The sequence below is a fragment of the Pelophylax lessonae genome (assembly GCF_965119305.1).
Source record: "Pelophylax lessonae genome assembly, chromosome: 2".
In the NCBI taxonomy this organism is placed as follows: domain Eukaryota; kingdom Metazoa; phylum Chordata; class Amphibia; order Anura; family Ranidae; genus Pelophylax; species Pelophylax lessonae.
This window is the reverse complement of record NC_138769.1, coordinates 250,529,918-250,553,575: the sequence shown is the minus strand read 5'-3', so window position 1 is coordinate 250,553,575 and position 23,658 is coordinate 250,529,918. Positions and strand designations below refer to the sequence as shown.

Genomic DNA, 23,658 nt, shown 5'->3' with positions numbered 1-23,658 from the left:
CACGACTTCGTAGCCGCACTAGTGGAAACCTAGCCTTACCGTGAACACCAACAGCACATTTAAGCTTGTTGACCAAGTGTGAGAGCTGAGACAATGAACAGTCCAGCATCTTGGGTTTTTAGTTTTATTGTAGGAACTTGGATGGGAGAAGGGAATGAGTGGCTCAACTGATTACAAGAATGGGACACTTGAAGAAAAAAATGCCTTCTACTGCTGACTTGACGCCGGCTGGATGCCGACCAATGCTTGCTGGCGCTTGTGAATACTGACTTGCTGTCACTGAACTGAAACTGACTTCTGACACTCCTATTAGCTCCTTTTGCACTGCTTCCTCCAGTCCTCCCTGGCTAAGGTAGCCATTTGTATGTGCTGCTGCAACTCTCAACACTTTAACACTTTACACTTCAGGCCCAAACCGCTGGCACCCCCTTTACTCTTCAGGGTTATCACTGGCACCCCCTTTACTATATTCCTGTACCGGCTAGCTAGCTTCTGGATCCCTCTGACCTTCTCCGGAGTGGTCCCCTCTGCTAGGCAGACCCCCAGGGGCAGTTTGCAGTACTCATGACTCAGAATGCTTTCCTGAAACTCGACTCCAACAACTCCGCTGGTCCTCAGCACACTGGATCCTTCTCCCTGCAGCTCAACTCAGCCCAGTATTCTGGGACACCCGATTCTTCCTGACAGGAGGAGAGACAGCCGTCACCTCCCTCCTGGGACTCTGCTTCCCGCCAAAGATGCTGCGTCATGTGCTCCCCTCAGACTTATACCCTCTCCCAGAATGCTGTGCGGCATAATCTGCCCTCCTGGGATAGATACAAGCCCGGGTGTGCCATTGGCCGGGTTTCCTCCACTGTCCAATGAGAGCCCTCATTGAGCACAGAGGGGAGACTCCCCAGTCTCAACAGCCACACCTGGGAACCATGACAACCTAGCTGAAAACATGGCCCTGCTGATAAGCAGACAAAGCCCACTATATTTTACCTAGCACCTACCTTGGAGGGTGCTACATTAGTAGGGTCATATTGACCTTCGTGTTCGACCGCAGTAATGAGAAAATTTGGAAAAGGATAGAAAATTTTTCTTGAATTAATTTCTAAAAGTGTATGTGGTTTTCATTCGGCCCATTTATTCCAAAATCAAATGTTAAAAGAAAACAAAATCTTTCAAACTAATTTAAATGTTGTGAGAATTTTCATACGCATTTTCCTAGGACTATTCCTATGACTTTTTGTTTGCAATCCTGTCCATCTAAGGTCAGCTTTATTTTTTTAAATCAAATATAATAAAACAGCTACAATGGTATAATTAACAGAAAAAAGGAGATCAAATATGAGTTCATTTTAGGGTTTACATATACATTGTGTACATAATTATTAGGTAAGTGAGTACTTTGACCAAATCATCATTTTTATGCATATTGTCCAAGCTGTATAAAATTGAATGCTTATTGGATTTCAGCATATCAGGTGATATGTATTTGTGTTTTGAAAGAGGGTGTGGCCTAAGGAGATATTCTTGTATGAAGGTGTGCATAATTATTAGGCAGCTTCTTTTCCTCAGGCAAAATGGGCCAAGAAAGAGATTTATTGGACTCTTTCAGAGGGAAGCAGCACTCTTGAAATTGCTAAGATATTGGGGATTGATCACAGAACCATCAAATGTTTTGTTGCAAACAGTCAACATGTTTGCAAGAAACGTGTTGAGAAAAAAGATGTAAATTATCTACCAAAGATTTAAGAATAATAAAATGTGAAGCTGCCAGGAACCCATTATCCTCCAGTGCGGTCATATTCCAGAACTGCAACCAACCAGGAGTGCCCAGAAGTACGAGGTGTTCAGTGCTCAGAGACATGGCCAAGGTAAGGAAGGCTAAAACCTGACCACCACTGAACAAGACACATACACTATATTGCCCAAAGTATTGGGACACCTGCCTTTGATGACATCCCAGTCATAGTCTGTAGGGTTTAATATGGAGTTGGCCCACCCTTTGCAATTATAACAGCTTTAACTATTCTGGAAAGGTTGTCCTCAAGGTTTAGGAGTGTGTCTATTGGAATGTTGGACCATTCTTCCAGAAATGCATTTGTAAGATCAGGCACTGATGTTGGACAAGAAAGCCTTGTTCGCAGTCTCCGCTCAAATTAATCCCAAAGGTGTTCTATCGGGTTGAGGTCAGGACTCTGTGCAAGCTAGTCAAGCTCCTCCACCCCAAACTCACCCATCCATTATGGACCTTGCTTTGTACACTGGTGTGCAGTCATGTTGGACCGGGAAGGGTCAACCCCAAACTGTTCCCACAAAGTTGGGAGCATGAAATTGTCCAAAATGTCTTAGGATGCTGACACCTTAAGAGTTCCCTTCACTGGAACTAAGGGGCCAGGCCCAACCCCTGAGATACAGACCTGCAACATAATCCCCCCTTCACCAAATCATTTGGCCCATGAACAAAGCAAGGTCCATAAAGACATGAATGAATGAGTTTGGGGTGGGGGAACTTGACTGCCCTGCACAGAGTCCTGTCCTCAACCTGATAGAATACTTTTGGTATTAATTAGAGTGGAGACTACAAGCCAGGCCTTCTTGGCCAACATCAGTGCCTAACCTCACAAATGCACTTCTGAAAGAATGGTCAAACGTTCCCATAAGTTATAAACGGGGGGTTGTGAGAACCAGCGCTATGGATAAGAACTGACAGGCAGTAAAATATAAGGTTGCAGCCACCAACCGAACCCCTAAGAAACTTAGGGGCAGGAATATAGTGTGGGGGTGAATAGTTGGAAAACGGCGCTACCTAACGCATGTGCAAAGATGCGGGTGAGGAGGAAAAAAGTGCTTAGTGCGTGCAAAGTGACATATAGATAGTTGTGTACATAGGTCGATATATATAAAACTTAGGCCAAGACAATAAATAAATAAAATAAAATAAAAGAGAAAATGTGAAGTGTGGTAAAAATGTGTGTTAAAGATGTATATAAAATCAATATTATAGTGATTTCCAGTAGGTACTGCTGAGTAAATGATGATTAATACAATTATTAAATAGGTGAATAATGTAGAATAAATACTGTTGAATAAATAATGTTAGGTAAAAAACGCTGGATGTATTGGTTATAAATCGATCTTAAATCAAAGGAGCAGTGAGGATACTAATTGTATACCTTTTGGGATGTAATTCTCCAGTTTAAACACTAGGTGTCACACTTACCCTAAGACCACAGATGTTAAGTATATGAGCCAAAAGACAGGATGTAGGTGAGATCCTCAAACCTGTCTACTGACGGTCCCCTCGGACCCAAAAAGATCCCATCTGGGTACAAAAGGGAGAAAAGAGAAAAGCTACTCAGTGTGATAAGTGTGGATCGGGTATACAATGTGATAGTAGCGACTCACGCTTGGGTAGATGCAGCAGATCCCTTCAGATATTGGCAGTCTGCGCCAAGGAAGCTCCTGCGTTCCAAGCCTAGGCGAGCTGCGGACCGGAAGTGACGTGGGTTTCCGCCCTACGTCCGCTCCCCGTAGACGTCCTATGACGAAACGTACGTAGGGCGGAAACCCACGTCACTTCCGGTCCGCAGCTCGCCTAGGCTTGGAACGCAGGAGCTTCCTTGGCGCAGACTGCCAATATCTGAAGGGATCTGCTGCATCTACCCAAGCGTGAGTCGCTACTATCACATTGTATACCCGATCCACACTTATCACACTGAGTAGCTTTTCTCTTTTCTCCCTTTTGTACCCAGATGGGATCTTTTTGGGTCCGAGGGGACCGTCAGTAGACAGGTTTGAGGATCTCACCTACATCCTGTCTTTTGGCTCATATACTTAACATCTGTGGTCTTAGGGTAAGTGTGACACCTAGTGTTTAAACTGGAGAATTACATCCCAAAAGGTATACAATTAGTATCCTCACTGCTCCTTTGATTTAAGATCGATTTATAACCAATACATCCAGCGTTTTTTACCTAACATTATTTATTCAACAGTATTTATTCTACATTATTCACCTATTTAATAATTGTATTAATCATCATTTACTCAGCAGTACCTACTGGAAATCACTATAATATTGATTTTATATACATCTTTAACACACATTTTTACCACACTTCACATTTTCTCTTTTATTTTATTTTATTTATTTATTGTCTTGGCCTAAGTTTTATATATATCGACCTATGTACACAACTATCTATATGTCACTTTGCACGCACTAAGCACTTTTTTCCTCCTCACCCGCATCTTTGCACATGCGTTAGGTAGCGCCGTTTTCCAACTATTCACCCCCACACTATAAACGTTCCCATAAACACACTCCTAAACCTTGTGGACAGCCTTCCCAGAAGAGTTGAAGCTGTTATAAGGGTGGGTCAACTCCATATTGAACCCTACAGGTTATGACTGAGATGCCATTAAAGTTCATGTCCATGTAAAGGCAGGTGTCCTAATACTCTTGGCAATATAGTGGTAAGCTGAAATGTTAAGACTGGGCCAAGAAATCTCTGAAGACAGATTTTCAAAGGTTTTATGGACTGATGAGATGAGAGTGACTCTTGACGGACCAGATGGATGGCCCTGTGGCTGGATTAGTAAAGGGGACAGAGCTCCACCTCTACTCAAACGCCAGCAAGGTGGAGGTGGGGTACTGGCAGTGGTGGGATTCAGCCGGTTCGCAACGGTTCCATAGAACCGGTTGCTAACTTTCTGCAAGTTCGCAGAACCGGCTGAATCCCTCTGCGCGTCTGAGGAAGCGCAGGACAATTGAATGTCCCGCGCTCGGACAGACGTGGCGGCCGGGGGGCGGAGCAGTGCGCTCCTCCCCGCCCATTCTGTGACAATAGCGAATGAGAATTAGCTATTGTCACATGATCCTCCTCCTGGCCAATCAGGGAGCGGGTCCTCCCGCTTCCTGATTGGCCGAAAGGCAAACACCGTGCCATTGGACGAGGAGGAGGCGCCGCGGGAGGACTCGGAGACGCGGGGAGCCGACTGCGAGACCGTCCATGAGGTAAGTGCATGGGTCTCGCGGGGGGGGGGGGGGGGGGATCGCTGGCACTCTGCAATTGGGGGCAATGTTGTGGCTGGCACTCTGCAATTTGGGGCAATGCTGTGGCTGGCGCTCTGCAATTGGGGGCAATACTCTGGCTGGCGCTCTGCAATTTGGGGCAATGCTCTGGCTGGCACTCTGCAATTGGGGGCAATGTTGTGGCTGGCACTCTGCAATTTGGGGCAATGCTGTGGCTGGCGCTCTGCAATTGGGGGCAATATTCTGGCTGGCGCTCTGCAATTTGGGGCAATGCTCTGGCTGGCACTCTGCAATTGGGGGCAATGTTGTGGCTGGCACTCTGCAATTGGGGGCAATGCTGTGGCTGGCGCTCTGCAATTGGGGGCAATACTCTGGCTGGCGCTCTGCAATTTGGGGCAATGCTCTGGCTGGCACTCTGCAATTGGGGGCAATGTTGTGGCTGGCGCTCTGCAATTTGGGGCAATGCTCTGGCTGGCACTCTGCAATTGGGGGCAATACTCTGGCTGGCACTCTGCAATTGGGGGCAATGTTGTGGCTGGCGCTCTGCAATTGGGGGCAATGTTGTGGCTGGCACTCTGCAATTGGGGGCAATGCTGTGGCTGGCGCTCTGCAATTGGGGGCAATGCTGTGGCTGGCGCTCTGCAATTGGGGGCAATACTCTGGCCGGCGCTCTGCAATTTGGGGCAATGCTGGGGCTGGCACTCTGCAATTGGGGGCAATGCTGTGGTTGGCACTGTGCAATCATTGGGGGCAATGCTGTGGCTGGCACTGTGCAATCATTGGGGGCAATGCTGTGGCTGGCACTCTGCAATCATTGGGGGCAATGCTGTGGTCACTGTGCATTGAAAGGGGGGTACGCTGGTCTCTCTGCATTGAAAGGGGGGCACGCTGGTCACTGTGCATTGAAAGGGGGGCACGCTGGTCACTGTGCATTAAAGGGGGCATGTACACTGGTCACTGCATTGAAAGGGGGCACTCTGGTCACTGTGCATTGAAGGGGGCATGTACACTGGTCACTGCATTGAAAGGGGGCACGCTGGTCTCTCTGCATTGAAAGGGGGCACTCTGGTCACTGTGCATTGAAGGGGGCATGTACACTGGTCACTGTGCATTGAAAGGGGGCACGCTGGTCACTGTGCATTGAAAGGGGGCACGCTGGTCTCTCTGCATTGAAAGGGGGGCACGCTGGTCTCTCTGCATTGAAAGGGGGAACGCTGGTCACTGTGCATTGAAAGGGGGCACGCTGGTCATTCTGCTGGGAAAGTCGGAACTGGTTACTAAAATTTTTGAATCCCACCACTGGGTACTGGTATGGGCTGGTATTATGAAAGATGAGCTGTTTGGACCTTATCGGGTTGAAAATGGACTCAAAATCAACTCCCAAACCTACTGCCAGTTTTAAAAGACACTTTCTTCAAACAGTGGTACAGGAAAAAGTTTGCATCTTTCAAGAAGACCATAATTATGCAGGACAATGCTCCATCGCATGCATCAAAGTACTCCACTGCGTGGCTAGCCAGTAAAGGCCTTAAAGGTGAAAGAATAATTACATGGCCCCCTTCCTCACCTGACCTAAACCCTATTGAGTACTTGTGGGCCCTTCTCAAATAGGAGATTTACAGGGAGGGCAAACAGTACACTCTTTGAACAGGGTCTGGGAGGCTGTGGTTGCTACTGCACAAAAAGTTGATCGTCAACAGATCAAGAAACTGACAGACTCCATGAATGGAAGGCTTATGACTGGTATGAAAAGAGTGGCTATTTTGGGCACTGATTTTTTTTTTTTTTTTTTTAACCGCTTGCCGACTGCGCACAGTATATTTACTGCGGCAGTCGGCCCCGGCCAGGCAGAGTGACGTAGGTCTACGTCGCTCGCCTGTCACTCCTTCCAGAGCCAATAGCGGGCGGGCGCGCGCCCGCCGAGGCGCGCGCCCGCCTCGGCTCGTTCACGGAGGAGTGCGGGAGTGTGACTGGCGGACCCGATGTCCGCCGGTCACACTACGATCGCCGCTACAGCGGGAGAAAGACAGAGCGGCTTGTGTAAACAAGCCACCTGTCAGTTCTCCCTGTGTAAAAGTGAAGATCAAACAGTTCTACTATGTAGAACTGTTGATCTTTGTTTTTACACTAGTAGCCATGTCCCTACACAGTTAGAATCACGCCCCTAGGACACACTTAACCCCTCCCTGTCCAATACTGTTAACCCCTTCCCTGCCAGTGTCATTTTTGCAGTAACAGTGCATATATATAGCACTGATTACTGCAGTAATGTCACTGGTACCCCCAAAAGTGTCAAAAATGTCAGTCAAGGGTCCGATCTGTCCGCCGCAATGTCGCAGTACCGCAAAAAAAATCGCAGATCGCCGCCATTACTCGTTAAAAAAAAAAACACCAAAAATGACAAAAATCTTTCCCTTTGTTAGTAAACGCGATAACTTTTGCGCAAACCAATCAAAATACGCTTTTTGCGATTTTTTTTACCAAACATAGGTAGCGTAAAACAAATTGGCCGAAAATTTTAAAAAATTTTGATTTTTACATTTTTTTTTGGGGGAATTTCATATAAAAAAAAGTGAAAAATATTGTTGTTTTTGCAAAAATTACGCTCTTTTTTTGTTTATAGCGCGTGATCAAAAAATCGCACAGGTGATCAAATACCACCAAAAGAAAGCTCTGTTTGTGGGAAAAAAAGGACGTGAAATTCGTTTAGGTACAGCGTCGCACGACCGCGCGATTGTCCGTTAAAGTCACGCAGTAAAAAATCGCAAAATAACCCCTGGTCTTTTAGCAGGAAAATCCTCCGGTGGTAAAGTGGTTAAATGTCAGAAATGGTTATTTGTAAATTTTGAGTTGTTTGTCTGTTTATTATGGTTACTTTAACATAAATAAAATACAATTCAAACATAAAAAAAACAAGTGAGATGGGAAACTTTTCATTTTCATTTAGTTGCATAATAATTCTGTACACTAATAATTGCCAAAAAATTGTGTACACCTAGATATTCTCCTAAGAAAGCCCAAACCTCACTTTTACTTTCTTAAACATTCAAGTTTGATGTTTATTAACATTTTGGATTGTATACTCTTATTGATAGGAAACAGAAAATGGTGGTACAAAGAGAATTGGTACGTTAACATGACAAATAATGGTATCACGTAGAGTAAACAGAAATATAACAATCTTAAATATTTTCAAGTTATCTCCGTTCAATCTGGGAATTTGATATCAAACAACAACAAGGATATCAAAAACATAGTTCCTGGATATAGGTAGAGAGCAGCATTGTTAGAAAAGAAAATTCCATAACACTAAGCGTTAGGCCGGAAACGTGGTGTCAAATGAAAGGGTTTTAAATAGTTACCGTGATCACCAGTACAGTAGTTAGAAAAAAAAATATCTGAGTGTGTAATCCATGGGTCCCATTTATTAGTGTGAAATTTCATAGAGTTGTGAATAGTATGAAAAAAATTTTCCATAATGTAGATCGAATTTATTCTTGTTTTAAGTTGTGAAACCGGGAAAGAGTTTGATTTCCAATGTATAGCAATCAGCCAATGTATAGCAACTGAAATAGTGTGAATTAATCTAGTGTGAGGTATGGATAAATTAATAATTGGTGAAAACAGTAAGCAATTAGCTGGAGTAAGGGTGATGTTAGTATCTGCGATTTTTGAAGAAAAAATTTCCAACTGGCGCCAAATGAAAGAACTTTTTTGGATTGACGGTGAGCCCTGTAGTTGTTCAATAATTTAATTAATCCTCAAAAATACAACTTGCCTAATAAATGTGCACACAGTGTACTTTAAGGTTCTTGCAAACATATTTGGTTTATTTCCATTAGAATCCCAGGACCTCCAAAGCCCAGGGCATCATTACTGTGAAAATAGGCTATGACCTGCTAATATATTACTTAGTTGGAGTGAAGCCAGTCATAGATGGCTCAAATCTCAGCTGGTTCAGCAGATTCAATCCATCTATTGGCAGGTTGTACTGAAGTCGATCCATTAATCGACTTCAATACAACCAGCCTGTCGGATTTTTTTCCATGCAATCTCTACCGCCAGCTAAAAAGCCACCAGTAGTGGTCATTGTGTTCCTCCAGCAGAGAAGGCTCTCTGCCGGCAGAATACAATAGTGCTGTGGGAGGAATTCCCACATTAATACTGACTGTGTTGATGGGGGAAATTGATCAATTTTCTTTCCTTGCATAATCTATGGGCTGTCCCAGAGATGGAAACAGGAATTGGGTTGTAGATCTTAGGTTCAGATTAAATGGAACAGTAAAAATATGACAATTGTTAACAGTTTTTAAACAGTTTACGATTTGTTATCCTAAAATGAGAGGAGAAGACTTTTGATGTTTCCAACTTTCCCCCGCTGCATGCTTGTTCAAAATAAGTGACTCATTAGGTAGTGAAGTCAGGATCAGGATAAAGGCCCTGGAACCTGCACCAGACACCCTGTCACTGCTTCCATACTTTCCCCCACACAGATTCACTTTTAAAGTTTAGAATAATTTTTTGTATTGTGGGTTAGGGGTTAGGTTGCTGGCATGTGTCAAAATTATTTTAAAAGCCAAATAAAAGTAAAAAGGAAAATGATTACCATACTTTTACCTGTGGCATTTTTTTACACAGTAGGAAGACCCTTGGCCCCCTTGTGCTGACCATGACATAAAAGTTTATAGTTAAAATTCAATCTTTTGGTTACTGATTAACATGGATTACTACTGTGTAAAACATCCTGACTGCTTTTGATAATATCAAAATCAACATTACCTAACACATTCATTAGATTCAAGAATACATTTTATTAAAGTCAATAAAAAATACTCAATATTGATTATATGTACCAATACTGACTGGCTCTGTGTCCATAGAAGCACCTTCAGTTGTCTGTATGCATCTTCATTTTTTTTCTATTGTAGATTGTTCTGAGTTCCCCAAATCCTCAAATACTCTATGAGGGCTCTTTCACACGGCCGCTCAGTTTTTTTCTTCCGCTCCGGTGCTTTTTTTTTTTGCACGGACACGGATGACACTTGTGTCATCCACTCCGTATGTCCGCATATCATCCCTTCTGTTTGCAGATGATATACAGACATATTGTATGTCTATGGGCATTGCGGATGTCAGCGGATGACACCGCTGACATCCGATTTTGCATCCGTTCCGTTTTTTAAAAGGAACAAAAATAGGGTTCTGTTCCGTTCCAAAAAACGGAACAGAACTGAAAGGAAGAAAATCGGATGTCAGCGGATGGTCATCCGCTGACATCCGCAATCCCGTAGACATTCATTATGTCCATAAATCACCCGCAAACGGATGGGGTGATTTACGGACATACGGAACGTCTGTGTGAAAGAGCCCTTATGCAAAATTCACTGGTAAACTTAAGCTCTTGTCCACCAGACCTCCTCCACCTCCCGCCCTCTGCTGTGCTGCTGCAGTGAAAAGATGGGGCTCTGATGTGAAGAGGGGACTGTGTGATTTGTAGGCTCCTATGGGGCCGGGGGGACTCATGATGTGATGAGTGGACTCATGTATAGGGGGGCTCTGATGTGATGGAGGGCCTCTACAATGAAGGGATGACTTTGACATGATGGAGGGACCCCTGAGGAAGCGGTTTGATTAATATGGGGAGATTTCTAATGTGATAGAGGAATCCATGTCCCAGGCTCAAAATTCCCATTCATAAGTAACATTTACATTTTTCCATTTTAGACCGAAGTGCCCCAAGATTTTGCATACCTTTTTAAAGGGTGCCCCAACTGAAAAAAGATTGAGAAATACTGATCTAACCCTTTTCTCTCCAACCTTACTGTCCCTTGTCCTGTGCCTTTTTACTCCACAGATGTCTTATTTTAACCATCCATGCCTATCACATATGAGCTTTGTCTAGGGTAGTCTGCATACAAAGAATGCTCACACCTCCAAACTGACATTCAAGGCACTTTGATATGTGCATAACTCTCTCAGGAGCCAACCTACTGCTTCCATCAGAGCTGAAGGCTCTTAAAAGGAGTAAAGAGGCTGAATGCTGTGATGCTTTTAGAAATCTACGTACATAGATTTTTATTTAAAAAATAAAAAAAACACTGACACCAGTGGCGGAACTACCAGGGTCACAAAGGTTGCATGTGTATCTGGGCTCTTGTGTTCCACCACCGTGGTGGGTCCCGAAGACTGCAGGAAGGTGGCCCGCTGCAGGACTGCAATCAAGAGGCCAGGGGGGCCCTTCATTCTTTCTTGCACCAGGGCCCTGAAGGTTCTAGTTACGCCTCTGAATTACATTGTTGTTTGGCACCAGAAGACCCACACAATACAAATGCAGGGCACTGAAAACCAACATACCAACTGACACTACTCACTTGCTTAGCCTGGGTCAGGAAAAATTTGTCCCAGAAACTGTTAAAGTGCCTAACAGTGGAAAACATTTTGCGGTAAACATAAATACTATACAAAAGTGTATTAAGAGTAACATCTTCATTCACCTCTATACAGGTACGAAGGAGCGCATGTGTTTTTGCATGTTTCCATGTGTTCACACGTGTTGCGTTTTAAAGTAGCCCTACACACGTGAAACACACAAAAGAAGCGCTTAACCCCTTTTTAAAAACTGCACTGTACCAAAATCCATGGTACTTTGCTAGCAAGATGAGTGGAGATGGCATTAACAATTAATGGCAATCTGCTAAACGGCTGCGCTTTTTGTGCGTTGTGGGAAAGCACACAATTTTGCACGTGTTTCTGCAACGCGAAAGTGTGAACATAGCCTAAACCAGGAATTTTTTATCCTTAAAGTCATGCCAAAATATGACAAAATGATCATACATGTAAAAAGTAAATATAACCCCCAGATGGCAATAAACCCATGCCTGTATGGAATGTATTTCCCTACAATATAGCACAAAAATATAGATTAATACATTATACTTGCTGATACAAGTTAATTGCAATGATTCTTTGTAAAGAAACGGTATTTGGTAGAAAATATAAACATGGCTTTCAAATGAGAACACTAAAGTCCAGAAAACCCCAGAAATTAAATAAACCCTTTTCTGTTGCCTTAGTAGTTGTGATACAAAATGGCAACAGGTTAGAACTTAGAAAAAGTCTATCTGCTAGTATGCCAGTAAGATGGCAAAGAGGGACACCCTTCAGCACAAAGTTTGTAGCAAAGGACACACATCCTGCCATGGGACCAGTTATGTTGCCCATGAAGAATTAATAAGCTTTTTTTAAACCAACCATGTGATAATAAAAAGGTTTAATGTAGTATCAAACTTTTGGTAGCTAAGTATTGCAATTATTATGGGGGCTTTACATCAGTCCAAAATGAGGGCCAACTGAGAAGAAAAGAGGAATGTTTGGTTCCAAACGTGTAACAGTTGAGCGATATGAGTGTGTACAGTATCTAGTGCAAATGGTTTTTATTTCATGATTTAGTTGTATTCTGGTTTTATTGGGACAGATCCTTCTCTCTATGTGAGACAAAATGGGCATGTTTTATCAAGGACATTGATAAAAATGATGAATCCAATGGGTCAAAAACGTTTGTTGGCATTCTATTACATTTTTTGGGATGTGTAAAGGCATCTCTTTTTAAATATTGCAGAGCAACAATTGCTGAGTGTGAATGTCAGCACTGCTGTTTGTGACCCAAATATAATAAATAAAGAAAAATACTATGTGCTATAAGGTGCTCAGTGCAAATTTGTGCAAATGTACAGTGCCTTGCGAAAGTATTCGGCCCCCTTGAACTTTGCGACCTTTTGCCACATTTCAGGCTTCAAACATAAAGATATAAAACTGTAATTTTTTGTGAAGAAACAACAACAAGTGGGACACAATCATGAAGTGAAACGAAATTTATTGGATATTTAAAACTTTGTTAACAAATAAAAAACTGAAAAATTGGGCGTGCAAAATTATTCAGCCCCTTTACATTCAGTGCAGCAAACTCTCTCCAGAAGTTCAGTGAGGATCTCTGAATGATCCAATGTTGACCTAAATGACTAATGGTGATAAATAGAATCCACCTGTGTGTAATCAAGTCTCCGTATAAATGCACCTGCACTGTGATAGTCTCAGAGGTCCGTTTAAAGCGCAGAGAGCATCATAAAGAACAAGGAACACACCAGGCAGGTCCAAAATACTGTTGTGGAGAAGTTTAAAGCCGGATTTGGATACAAAAAGATTTCCCAAGCTTTAAACATCCCAAGGAGAACTGTGCAAGCGATAATATTGAAATGGAAGGAGTATCAGACCACTGCAAATCTACGAAGACCTGGCCGTCCCTCTAAACTTTCAGCTCATACAAGGAGAAGACTGATCAGAGATGCAGCCAAGAGGCCCATGATCACTCTGGATGATCTGCAGAGATCTACAGCTGAGGTGGGAGACTCTGTCCATAGGACAACAATCAGTTGTATACTGCACAAATCTGGCCTTTATGGAAGACTGGCAAGAAGAAAGCCATTTCTTAAAGATATCCATAAAAAGTGTCGTTTAAAGTTTGCCACAAGCCACCTGGGAGACACACCAAACATGTGGAAGAAGGTGCTCTGGTCAGATGAAACCAAAATCGAACTTTTTGGCAACAATGCAAAACGTTATGTTTGGCGTAAAAGCAACACAGCTCATCACCCTGAACACACCATCCCCACTGTCAAACATGGTGGTGGCAGCATCATGGTTTGGGCCTGCTTTTCTTCAGCAGGGACAGGGAAGATGGTTAAAATTGATGGGAAGATGGATGGAGCCAAATACAGGACCATTCTGGAAGAAAACATGATGGAGTCTGCAAAAGACCTGAGACTGGGACGGAGATTTGTCTTCCAACAAGACAATGATCCAAAACATAAAGAAAAATCTACAATGGAATGGTTCACAAATAAACATATCCAGGTGTTAGAATGGCCAAGTCAAAGTCCAGACCTGAATCCAATCGAGAATCTGTGGAAAGAACTGAAAACTGCTGTTCACAAACACTCTCCATCCAACCTCACTAAGCTCGAGCTGTTTTGCAAGGAGGAATGGGCAAAAATGTCAGTCTCTCGATGTGCAAAACTGATAGAGACATACCCCAAGCGACTTACAGCTGTAATCGCAGCAAAAGGTGGCGCTACAAAGTATTCACTTAAGGGGGCTGAATAATTTTGCACGCCCAATTTTTCAGTTTTTTATTTGTTAAAAAATTTTGAAATATCCAATAAATGTCGTTCCACTTCATGATTGTGTCCCACTTTTTGTTGATTCTTCACAAAAAATTACAGTTTTATATCTTTATGTTTGAAGCCTGAAACGTGGCAAAAGGTCGAAAAGTTCAAGGGGGCCGAATACTTTTGCAAGGCACTGTATGTATTCATATACCAAATAATATCAATGTCCTTATGCAATAATGAATGTCCATCAAATACAGCTCCAAATGCAATAATTTCAATGTATTCAATGGTGGTGATAAAGTGCTCCAGTGTTCCACTTCAAATCAAAAGTGCTCCTGTTCCCCTCTTGTCAATTCACTCACCAGATTATGGAATAGAGATGGCCTGTATATTAATATGGAGAAGCCTTAAAACCGTATCCTCTTTCCGCCAGGATGTACTCCAACTGCTGTGTCCCCAATCTCCTTGGTATGATCGGTATATACTGCTACAGCTCATATTGCTGGCCAGAATCCTCCTCAGTAATATATAAAAATGATATCCGCCATAGTGATGTATGTTAAAACCACTTTATTCAAACAAAAATATCCACTTACATTAAAATAAAAGATGAAAAGCAAACTGCGGTGCGGTGGTTTCTACTTCCTGTAGCGTGTGCTCCACCGGCCAGATGTGACGTCAGACGCTCTGATTTGCTAGACAGGTTTTGCCCTCCCCTTGGGCGTCATCTGTAGCTAGCGTTATTAGCGTCTGCTAGGCTTATATAGTGGCCGGCTCCTCCTACTACACCCAAAGCCTCCTCTACACCCTTAACCATAATCGGAAATGGCTAAAGGCGGCTTTTAAGATCTAATACATTTTCATACTATTCTGCTTAATATTCCACTAAATTTAAAGGTAGTTGTTATCTCAAATATAACATATTCGGGGAAAATCGAATTTAAATATGAGTTTAAATATAAGCATTGGGCAATCGCTGTTCACTAGCGGCCCCATGTGGTGAAATAATAAAACAGTTCCTTTCTGAGTCGGTTCACACTATGGCGACACGACTTGGGGGGCGACTAGTGAAGTCGCCGTGCACCGCGACTTCGGCGCGACTTGCACGGACCTCACATAATGGAAGTCAATGCGAGTCGCTCTGACTTCGGTCAAAAGTAGTGCAGGAACTATTTTCTAAGTCGGAGCAACTTGAGTCGCTCCTATTAGAACGGTTCCCATAGCACAGAATGGAGCACGACAAGTCGCGGTAGTGTGACCCGGGACTCTCATTCTAAATATCCTCCCTTGGAATAACATATTATTGTATATGCTCTCTCATAATACACTAATGCCACAACATTAGTACACTATAAATATTTGACTCTTAGAGCAACAATTATGACCAGGTGTGATTTAGCTGCATAGTAATTGAGAAAATGCGTGACTGGCTAGGTAAGTCATATGGACCTCATAGACTCCGTTCACATCTAGGCGTTTTTCTGCAGGTGTTTTGAGTTGACAAGAGGCCAATGAAAAGCAGTAAAACCCCTGTAATCTGCCATTTTTGAGCGACAGGTGTTTTGCTTAAGATGACAGAACACTCAGATGTGAACAGGGGCCATTGAAGTCAATGGGATTTTTCTTGTTGGGCGTTTTTAGAGCTGAGGCAGAAAATCGCCCAAAAACGCCTAGATGTGAATAGAGCCATTAGGAGCCCAGTTGCAGCTGCAGCTATCTCATATGATACCTTTTACATCCCAAACATTGGAATATTCTTGATGTGGATAAAGAAACTCTTGCCATACCAAAATCTTCCTGTGTACCAAAAATAGTATTGTTGCTCTATTCAAATCAATGAATGAATGCAAATGCATGGGAAATGCAAGTAAATGCATGGTAAACACATTTCAAATGCATTTCTTAAAGACTTTGTAGCCCTTATGAGGATGTTGGTTATAATCACACTCAGAAGTAAAATTAGTGTCAAGTACAGCAGTGCAACTGTATACTAATACCAATTATCCTGATTAAGGGAAAAGTGCACCAAGGTGTTTGAGATGTGTTTTTACAATGCAGTGACATTGGAGTTATTTTAACAAAAGTGTAGATGCTGTTCACTTGGCAAACTGTATATTCACTGTGTAGATTTACTTTGTAAAGTGAATTACTGTATAGTGCACTTTAAATACCCAACCATGTGGGTATATAAAAAAAAACGAACATAACTGGTTAACTGTACACAAACAGTATATATTTTGCGTATGTTTTTTTTTACATTGTATGGCAAGCTTGTAAAGTCTTTTAATAGGATGCTATCCTAAAGAGAAATGGATATGAAATATTTATTTATTCTACTATTTTACTTAGCTATGTTAAAGGGCAAGAGAGTAATCCTTACTGGAGCAAGCTCTGGCATTGGAGAGCAGATGGCATATCACCTGGCTAGGATGGGATCCCACATATTAATAACTGCTCGCACTGAAGAGAAACTCAAAAAGGTACAATTTCTTTTTTTTTTGCAGCTTTACTCTTCTTTTTTTTTTTTTCTAGCATCACATTGAGGGCAATGAATTAAAAGTGATGTTATGATTACAGGTCAAACATAACATATATTTTGCATGGAGTTATTGATGTTGATGACTAATATTAAAGGTTAAGTCCACTCTAGATATTATATTTTCCATTTTTGGTGAGATTCATTATTCATTGGATTCATAATTACCTTGGTGCCTTTAAAGCAGTGTTAAAGTCAGCCCTATAATAATAATTACATTAAGACTTACTTGTAGGTCCTTCTTAATCTTTTCGCTGCCAGAGGCATTTTTTGCATTTTTTTTGTACACATGTTTAAAAAATAATTTTAGGCCTAAAGATTGTATAAAACATTATTTATTTTCTGAAAGCAGACACCCTAGAGAATAAAATAGTGGTAGTTCCAATTTTTTATGTTAACATGATATTACTGCAAAGGTCTAGGAAACTCAAAATTTCAGTATACAATACACTAAAGGTAATTTTAGGGCACCCCAGTGCAAAAAATTACCTAACATTTTTGGGTAAAATATAAAAGATGAGGTTGCACCGAGTAAATAGATACCCAACATGTCTTAACCTTAAATTTGCATAAAAAAGCGACAAACTTCAGTACCATATAATTTATATAGGTGACCCTTTAAAAGTTCCTATAGGTCATCAGTTTAGATAAAGGTACCCTTCCCCACTCCCGGGAGACAGCGCCGCGGTGCCATCCCTCGGAAGTTCCATCCCCTTTCTCCTTCCCCCGCTGCCGAGTCAATATGACTGTGCAGCGCGCTTTGCACATGTGCAGTAGGGAACCGGTTGTGAAAACAAAAGGCTAAATTTCCAGTTTCCCTTTGAGTGAATGGTGGCGGCAGCACCCGGCAGCCGATCTAAAAAATGGCTGGGGTGCTAACATCGTGGGCTCCCTGGACAGGTAAGTATCTTTATATTAAAAGTCAGCAGCTACAGGATTTGTAGCTGCTGACGCTTAATTTTTTTTTCCACAGCTGGAACACCACTTTAAATTATTAAATAACTTTTTAGTAAGTTGAAACATATCCGACTTACTGGCTGGATCACCAGGTGAAAATAAAGGGGAAAAAAAGCCTTAAAAAAGGATGCAGCCTTTTGCAGCTACCACATCTAAGAATTGGTGAGATGCAATTTAATAAATTGTTTTTGGGTTTAATACTGCTTTAACAGAAAAGACATCCCTACCAGAACTCTGTTCTGCATCCATTACAAAGCCTTGTGTGTCTACGTCCAGCTGAATTTCTCATAATAAAAATATAAATAAACAGATGGAACTACTAACAGTGAGTTAACCTCCTTTAAGCTGCAGGTGGGAACATAGTAATGCAGAATGCAGGCCATACATCAGTCAAATTACAAACGATTTGTCGATCAAAGATCAAAAACTTTCTGCGTTTAGTAATCGGATGGTGCCATCATTGATTTCGAAATTCGACCAATTTCACCTCGTGTTGTTACAGAAAAGAAAATTTGTTGCTGGGCTCCTTCTGTTCTTTCCAGGTCAGAGCTCAATGCGCATTTCTTTTTCGCTTATATTTCTCGCACTAATTTCCCGTCATTAATTAGGAATTTGTTTGTTTTTCAAAAATTTCCATCATGCCTAATCACTCAAATTCAATGGCTGCACAAAAATCTACCTTTGCTGCAGGCCAACTAATGGTCGAAAGCCGAGCGGTTTTCAAACGACAAATCGTTCAGAATTCAACATGCATGGCTGGCATAAGGCCTAATTTTCTCTGTTAGGCCTCGTTTAGCATACACCTGTGTGAAAATGGAAAATTGTATCAAATACTTACCGGAATTTTCCTTTCCTGACGCCAATACATGGCAGCATACACATGATATAGCTCCGCCCCTATACCCACCCACAGGACCTGTTTAAATCTATAAAGGTGTGACTGAGAGCAACCTCCCCATTCTTCGTTAAAAGCATAAAGATCAATAGGGAGGGTCCGTATGCTGCCATGTATTGGCGTCAGGAAAGGAAAATTACGGTAAGTATTTGATACAATTTTCCATTTTCCTGACGCCAACATGGCAGCATACACATGATAACTAATGAGCTTCTGAGAGGGAGGGTTTTAATGTTGCAAACTCAGTCTTTATTTTAACATGTAGACAAAGATGCCTGAATAGTTCTTCCCCCGAACTCCACCGTAGTGAGAGCTGCTAAATTCACTCTGTAATGTTTTCAGAAACGTATGGCGGGAAGACCAGCTAGCTGCTCTGCACACTGTCTCCAGAGACACCCCTGCATGTGCTGCCCAGGATGATGACACTGCTCTGGTCGAATGAGCCCTTACCACCTCCGGGGAATCCTTCCCAATCGCTCTATATGCATTTTGAATGGTTTTGACAATCCATGCTGATATTGTTCTGGCTGAGGCATCCTTCCCCTTCATTTTCCCGGAAGGAATGATGAAAAGCCTCTCAGATTGTCTGAAGGCAGCCGTTGCCTGTAGATAGGCCTTTAGGATCCTGGGGATGTCCAGTTCCTGAAGGATTAGCCTCTGACCCCTCTGGAAATCCCAGGAGTACCAATTCACTATTAAGATGAAATATCAAAGCCACTTTAGGCATGAAGTGATCCAGTGGTCTTAGTACCACTCTATCCGGAAAGAAAGTTGTATACGGGACAGTAGCACCCAGGGTCTGGAGCTCTGACACTCTCCCACCCGAAGTTATGGCAATTAGGAAGGCAGTTTTCAGGGTGATATTCCCTAATGAACAGTCCTGTTGGAGCAAACGGGGGTTGTGTCAGGAAATTTAGGACTACCACCAGGTCCCATTGGGGAAACCTATTCCTCTTCGGAGGACGAAGCCCAAGAACTGCTCTCATGAACCGTTCCACTAGCAGATTTGCTGACCATTTTTTCTGCGTAAAGGCCGAGATGGCCGAAATTTGAACCTTCAGAGAGCTTAGGCTTAACCCTAGATCTAGCCCCGTTTGCAGAAAAGAAAGGATCTGCAAAAGATTGGGGTTACTTGGTTCGAACTGCCGGTTGGTCGCAAAGCTTGCGAACTTCTCCCATACTCTGGTGAATATAGTATTCGTGGGGCTCTTCCTGGAGCTTTGCAGTGTACGTGTGAACATCCTAGGTCTTGTAACCCTTGCCTTTCAACCTCCAGGCCGCTAGGGTCAGCCGAGATGGATTCGGGTGTAGGATGTCTCCTTGTACCAGGAGAAGCGGGGTTTCTGGCAGCATGACCGGAGGATACATGCTCAGATCCATTGCCAGGGAAAACCATGGTCTGCGTGGCCAGTATGGAAGTATCGCAATGACTTCCAGATTCTCTGCCAGTAGCCTCCTCAGAAACCTCAGTATTAGTGAGACTGGAGGAAAGGCGTAGGCCAGTTGTGCCCTCCACACATGTGTCAAGGCGTCAGTCCCCTCCGCCATTGGGTGAGGGTAGCGTGAGAGGAAGTGGGTTACCTTGTAGTTGGTTGAGGAAGCAAAGAGATCCACTTGCTGGAGCCCTCACTGGAGGACGATCTGCCCGAACACTTCCGGGTGAAGAGCCCATTCGTTGGGGTTCCTGCACTGCCATGAGAGAATGTCCGCTTCCATGTTTTGCTTGCCTGGCAGATATCTTGCCCTTAGATCTGCCAGGTGTTGTTGTGCCAATGTCATTATTGGTTCTACCTCTGCTAGGAGAGAACGACTGTGTTCCTCCTTGCCTTTGTACATATGCCACTGCTGCTGTATTGTCCATGCGTATTAGGACTGGACGCCCACGTAGGTAGTAGGGTGGTTAGAGCCATAAAGGCTGCCGGAGCTCCAGGACATTGGAAACTAGGCCCTGTGTCAGGAATTCCCATCTGCTCTGAGTCTTGTGTGTTTCGCAGGTAGCTCCCCACCCTGCTGCGCTTGCGTCCATAGTGACCGTGATCCAATCTTGTGGACCCAACGGCCGGTGTCCCAATAAAGTGTCTTGGCGTGTCCACCACCAAAGACTTTGGCTCATTTGGAAGCTGACCCTGATGGGTTGAGCTAGTCGCAGTTTTCTCCACTGCGCTAGGAAGCCCAGCTGGAAGATACAGAGTCTCTGATATGCCCATGGAAGCATCGGAATACAGGACGCCCTGGTCCCTAACAGGCTCATACATTGGGCTGCTGACATCACCGATATTGTTAGGGTCTGCTGTATCTTTTTCCCTTATCTTTGGGGAATTTTTGTAAAGGTAAAAAGACTGTGGCCTCTTGAGTATTAAATTGTGCTCCCAGGTAGACCGTATTCCTCGTAGGTTCCAGCTGGCTTTTCTGTAGGTTTACTATCCAGCCGGATGTCCTTCGGGTGGCCAAAGTAAGTCTCTTTGCTGTAGTTAGAGGTCTAAATTTTGGGCAATAAGAATAATATTGTCCAAAAAATGGTGGACCCTGAGCCCCTTCTCTCTGAGGGAGGCCAAGACTGCAATTAGTACCTTGGTAAAGGTTTGCGGGGAAGTTGACAGCCCGAAGGGGAGGCAGACAAATTGAAAGTGGTCTTCCCCTAACGTGAACCTGAGGAACTTTTGATATGCTTGGTGTATTGGCACGGGCAGATATGCGTCCTGTAGACCCACTGCGATCATCCAGTCCCTTGGCTGGATTATTTAAAATGATCGTGTTGAGGGACTCCATTTTGAACCTCTCCAACCTGATGAACTGGTTCAACCTCTTGAGGTCTATTTCTGGCCTGAAACAGAATGTCTGGACCAGAAACAGAGGCAAGTAGAACCCTGTAAACCTCTGATAGGCAGGAACTGCTACGATCGCCTCCTGATCTAGCAAGATATTGATATACTCCTGAAGTGCTGACATTTGAGGGAGACTGATGTCTTGGTGCGTGTAAAGGAATACTCGGGGTGTGCTGCTTGAATGGCCAATAGTGGCCCTGCCGAACTGTGGACTGCACCCGCCGGTCCTGACAATGATCCTGCCAGATTTGGGCAAATCTGCGCAATCGCGCCCCGACAGTTTCCCTCTGGACTGGTTTGCCGTCAAAAGGGTTTCTGGGAGGCAGGGGGATTTGTAGGGGCCTTGTTTCTTTGACAAAAAGGGTAGGGAGTGGAGGGACAGAGAAATCCCCCCAGGAATGGTTGCAATGAGAGGCTCACTGGGATTACGGTGCAAACAGAGTAACTTTATTAGTGAAGATGTGCATACATGAATAAAATAAATAATCAATCAGTAAAACAAATGTGGGGGCTCATCAGGAGAACTAATTGACTCTGTGGACCCCTATGGGTGTCAAGATCATATAGACAGCAAATAGAACACGTGTAGGTCCCCGCCCATCCAATCCCAAAGTAGCACTGTTTCGGACGAGCTTAGTGTGATAAGTCGGGACAAGCCGACCTGTGAATCACTCTAGAAGCCCGAGCAACTGTGCTTGTGGCCAAAAGGAAGACTCATAAGGAGCCCTATGGAGAAGGCGCCTGGGTATGCCCAAGAAGAGTGAGAAGTATGTTAAAGAGGTCATTCAAAGAGTGACTAAATGACATCAAGTGTAATCAGTACATCACAGGCAGAGGGCAAAGTGCGGCAACTTAATCTCATAAAATGTCATACAACAAGGGCAAAATTCCTATAATATGAGTTTCATTGTATAGCTAGAAACCTCCAAAGAAAACCGGGCCCCCATGGGGCGGTTCATGGCTACCGGTGCCGGAGGGATCGTGGCTGAACAGCCAAAATGCTTAAACAGCAAGTGGTGGTATATGGTGGAGTGTGTTGGAGGGATCCTGGCTTAAACAGCCATACAGCTTAAACAGCAGTGGGAGGAGGATATGTCTCCAAAGTGGGATCCCCCGTGTAGGGCAAAAAAGGGAACTATAAACTAGTTCCAAGTAATGGCTGATCGCCAAAGATCTATTCCTACTGACTGGTTATCCAGGGTATGGCAAAACTGGAACAATAAGGGAAAGTATCAAAGTCAATCTGTATCGGGGGAGTCCCGATCGGACCATTGGCTGGGGTTGCTAGAGGTTCCGGGGATATGGTGTAGCGACCTTACTCAATAAAGGATCCAGGTATGGATGTATGTAAAGGTATATATAGGTCTTACCAGGGATCACCCGTACTCATCCGTGGATTCAGGGATGTCCGTGCCGAACCCCGCACTCAGGTCAGTGTCAGAAAGAACATACGTCGGTGATGAGTTGTCCAGTGGTCCGTTGGACTTGTTGTTGCCATAGACGTTAAAGTCTTCACCGTCAGAAGGGCTGTAGGGGCCGGCTCGATTCTGTATCCGGGCGGAATCCTGGAGCTGCTTCCGGGTCGCGGTGAAGAGTTAGCCGCCAGTCAGTATAGATCTCTGCAGGGACAAAGGGTGGGCGGGGCGTCAACGTGTGATGTCGACGCGTTTCGCGTGCTTACGCACGCTTCCTCAGGACGTCATCACGTTCTCCGGGGTACATTTTTATAGGCTGTGTCCGTAGGAATCCCAATCAACAATTAGGTGCTCCCGGAGACTTTCAGACTGGGGCCATCTGGTGGTAAAGATGTAGTACTACCACTGCATTATCATTGTAATGTATTGCAAGTTCCGTTCCCGATGTCGGCCAGATGCGACCATGTAAAAGCCTGGCGATAACAAGTAGTAAAAGAGGGGAAAGGGGTACCTCCCCAATTACCTTGCAGGAAGGGGGGGGGAGGGCAAACAAAGTTCTCATGTCACTGGGCCAAGGTCTATGTAATTTTAGCTCCTGCTTGGCAATAGCTGAGGTAAAGATGGACCATACATTGTACAAATAAAACGGAAAAAATGAATGAGAACATAATCCCATAAATAGACCGGCATGTACTGGGTTACAACTCACGTGCAGAGCATGGCCATCTTTTTAGGGTGTAAGATTGTGCACTCTGCTCTATGGTTCGTTGGGAAGATGGATATATAGTTATATCATAGGTATATTTCCAAGGGGCACAGAAATCATGGAAAATAGGT

At 43.6% G+C, this 23,658-nt stretch overlaps 1 protein-coding gene across 1 annotated transcript in view; it reads left to right on the top strand.

The window, feature by feature from the left end:
- HSD11B1 (hydroxysteroid 11-beta dehydrogenase 1) overlaps positions 1–23,658 on the top strand; it is a 70,369-nt gene that overhangs the window by 12,522 nt on the left and 34,189 nt on the right. Inside the window, exon 2 of the mRNA XM_082245671.1 lies at positions 16,543–16,673. Within this exon, the coding sequence (XP_082101797.1) occupies positions 16,543–16,673 (131 nt within the window). The remainder of the gene's footprint in view (positions 1–16,542; positions 16,674–23,658) is intronic.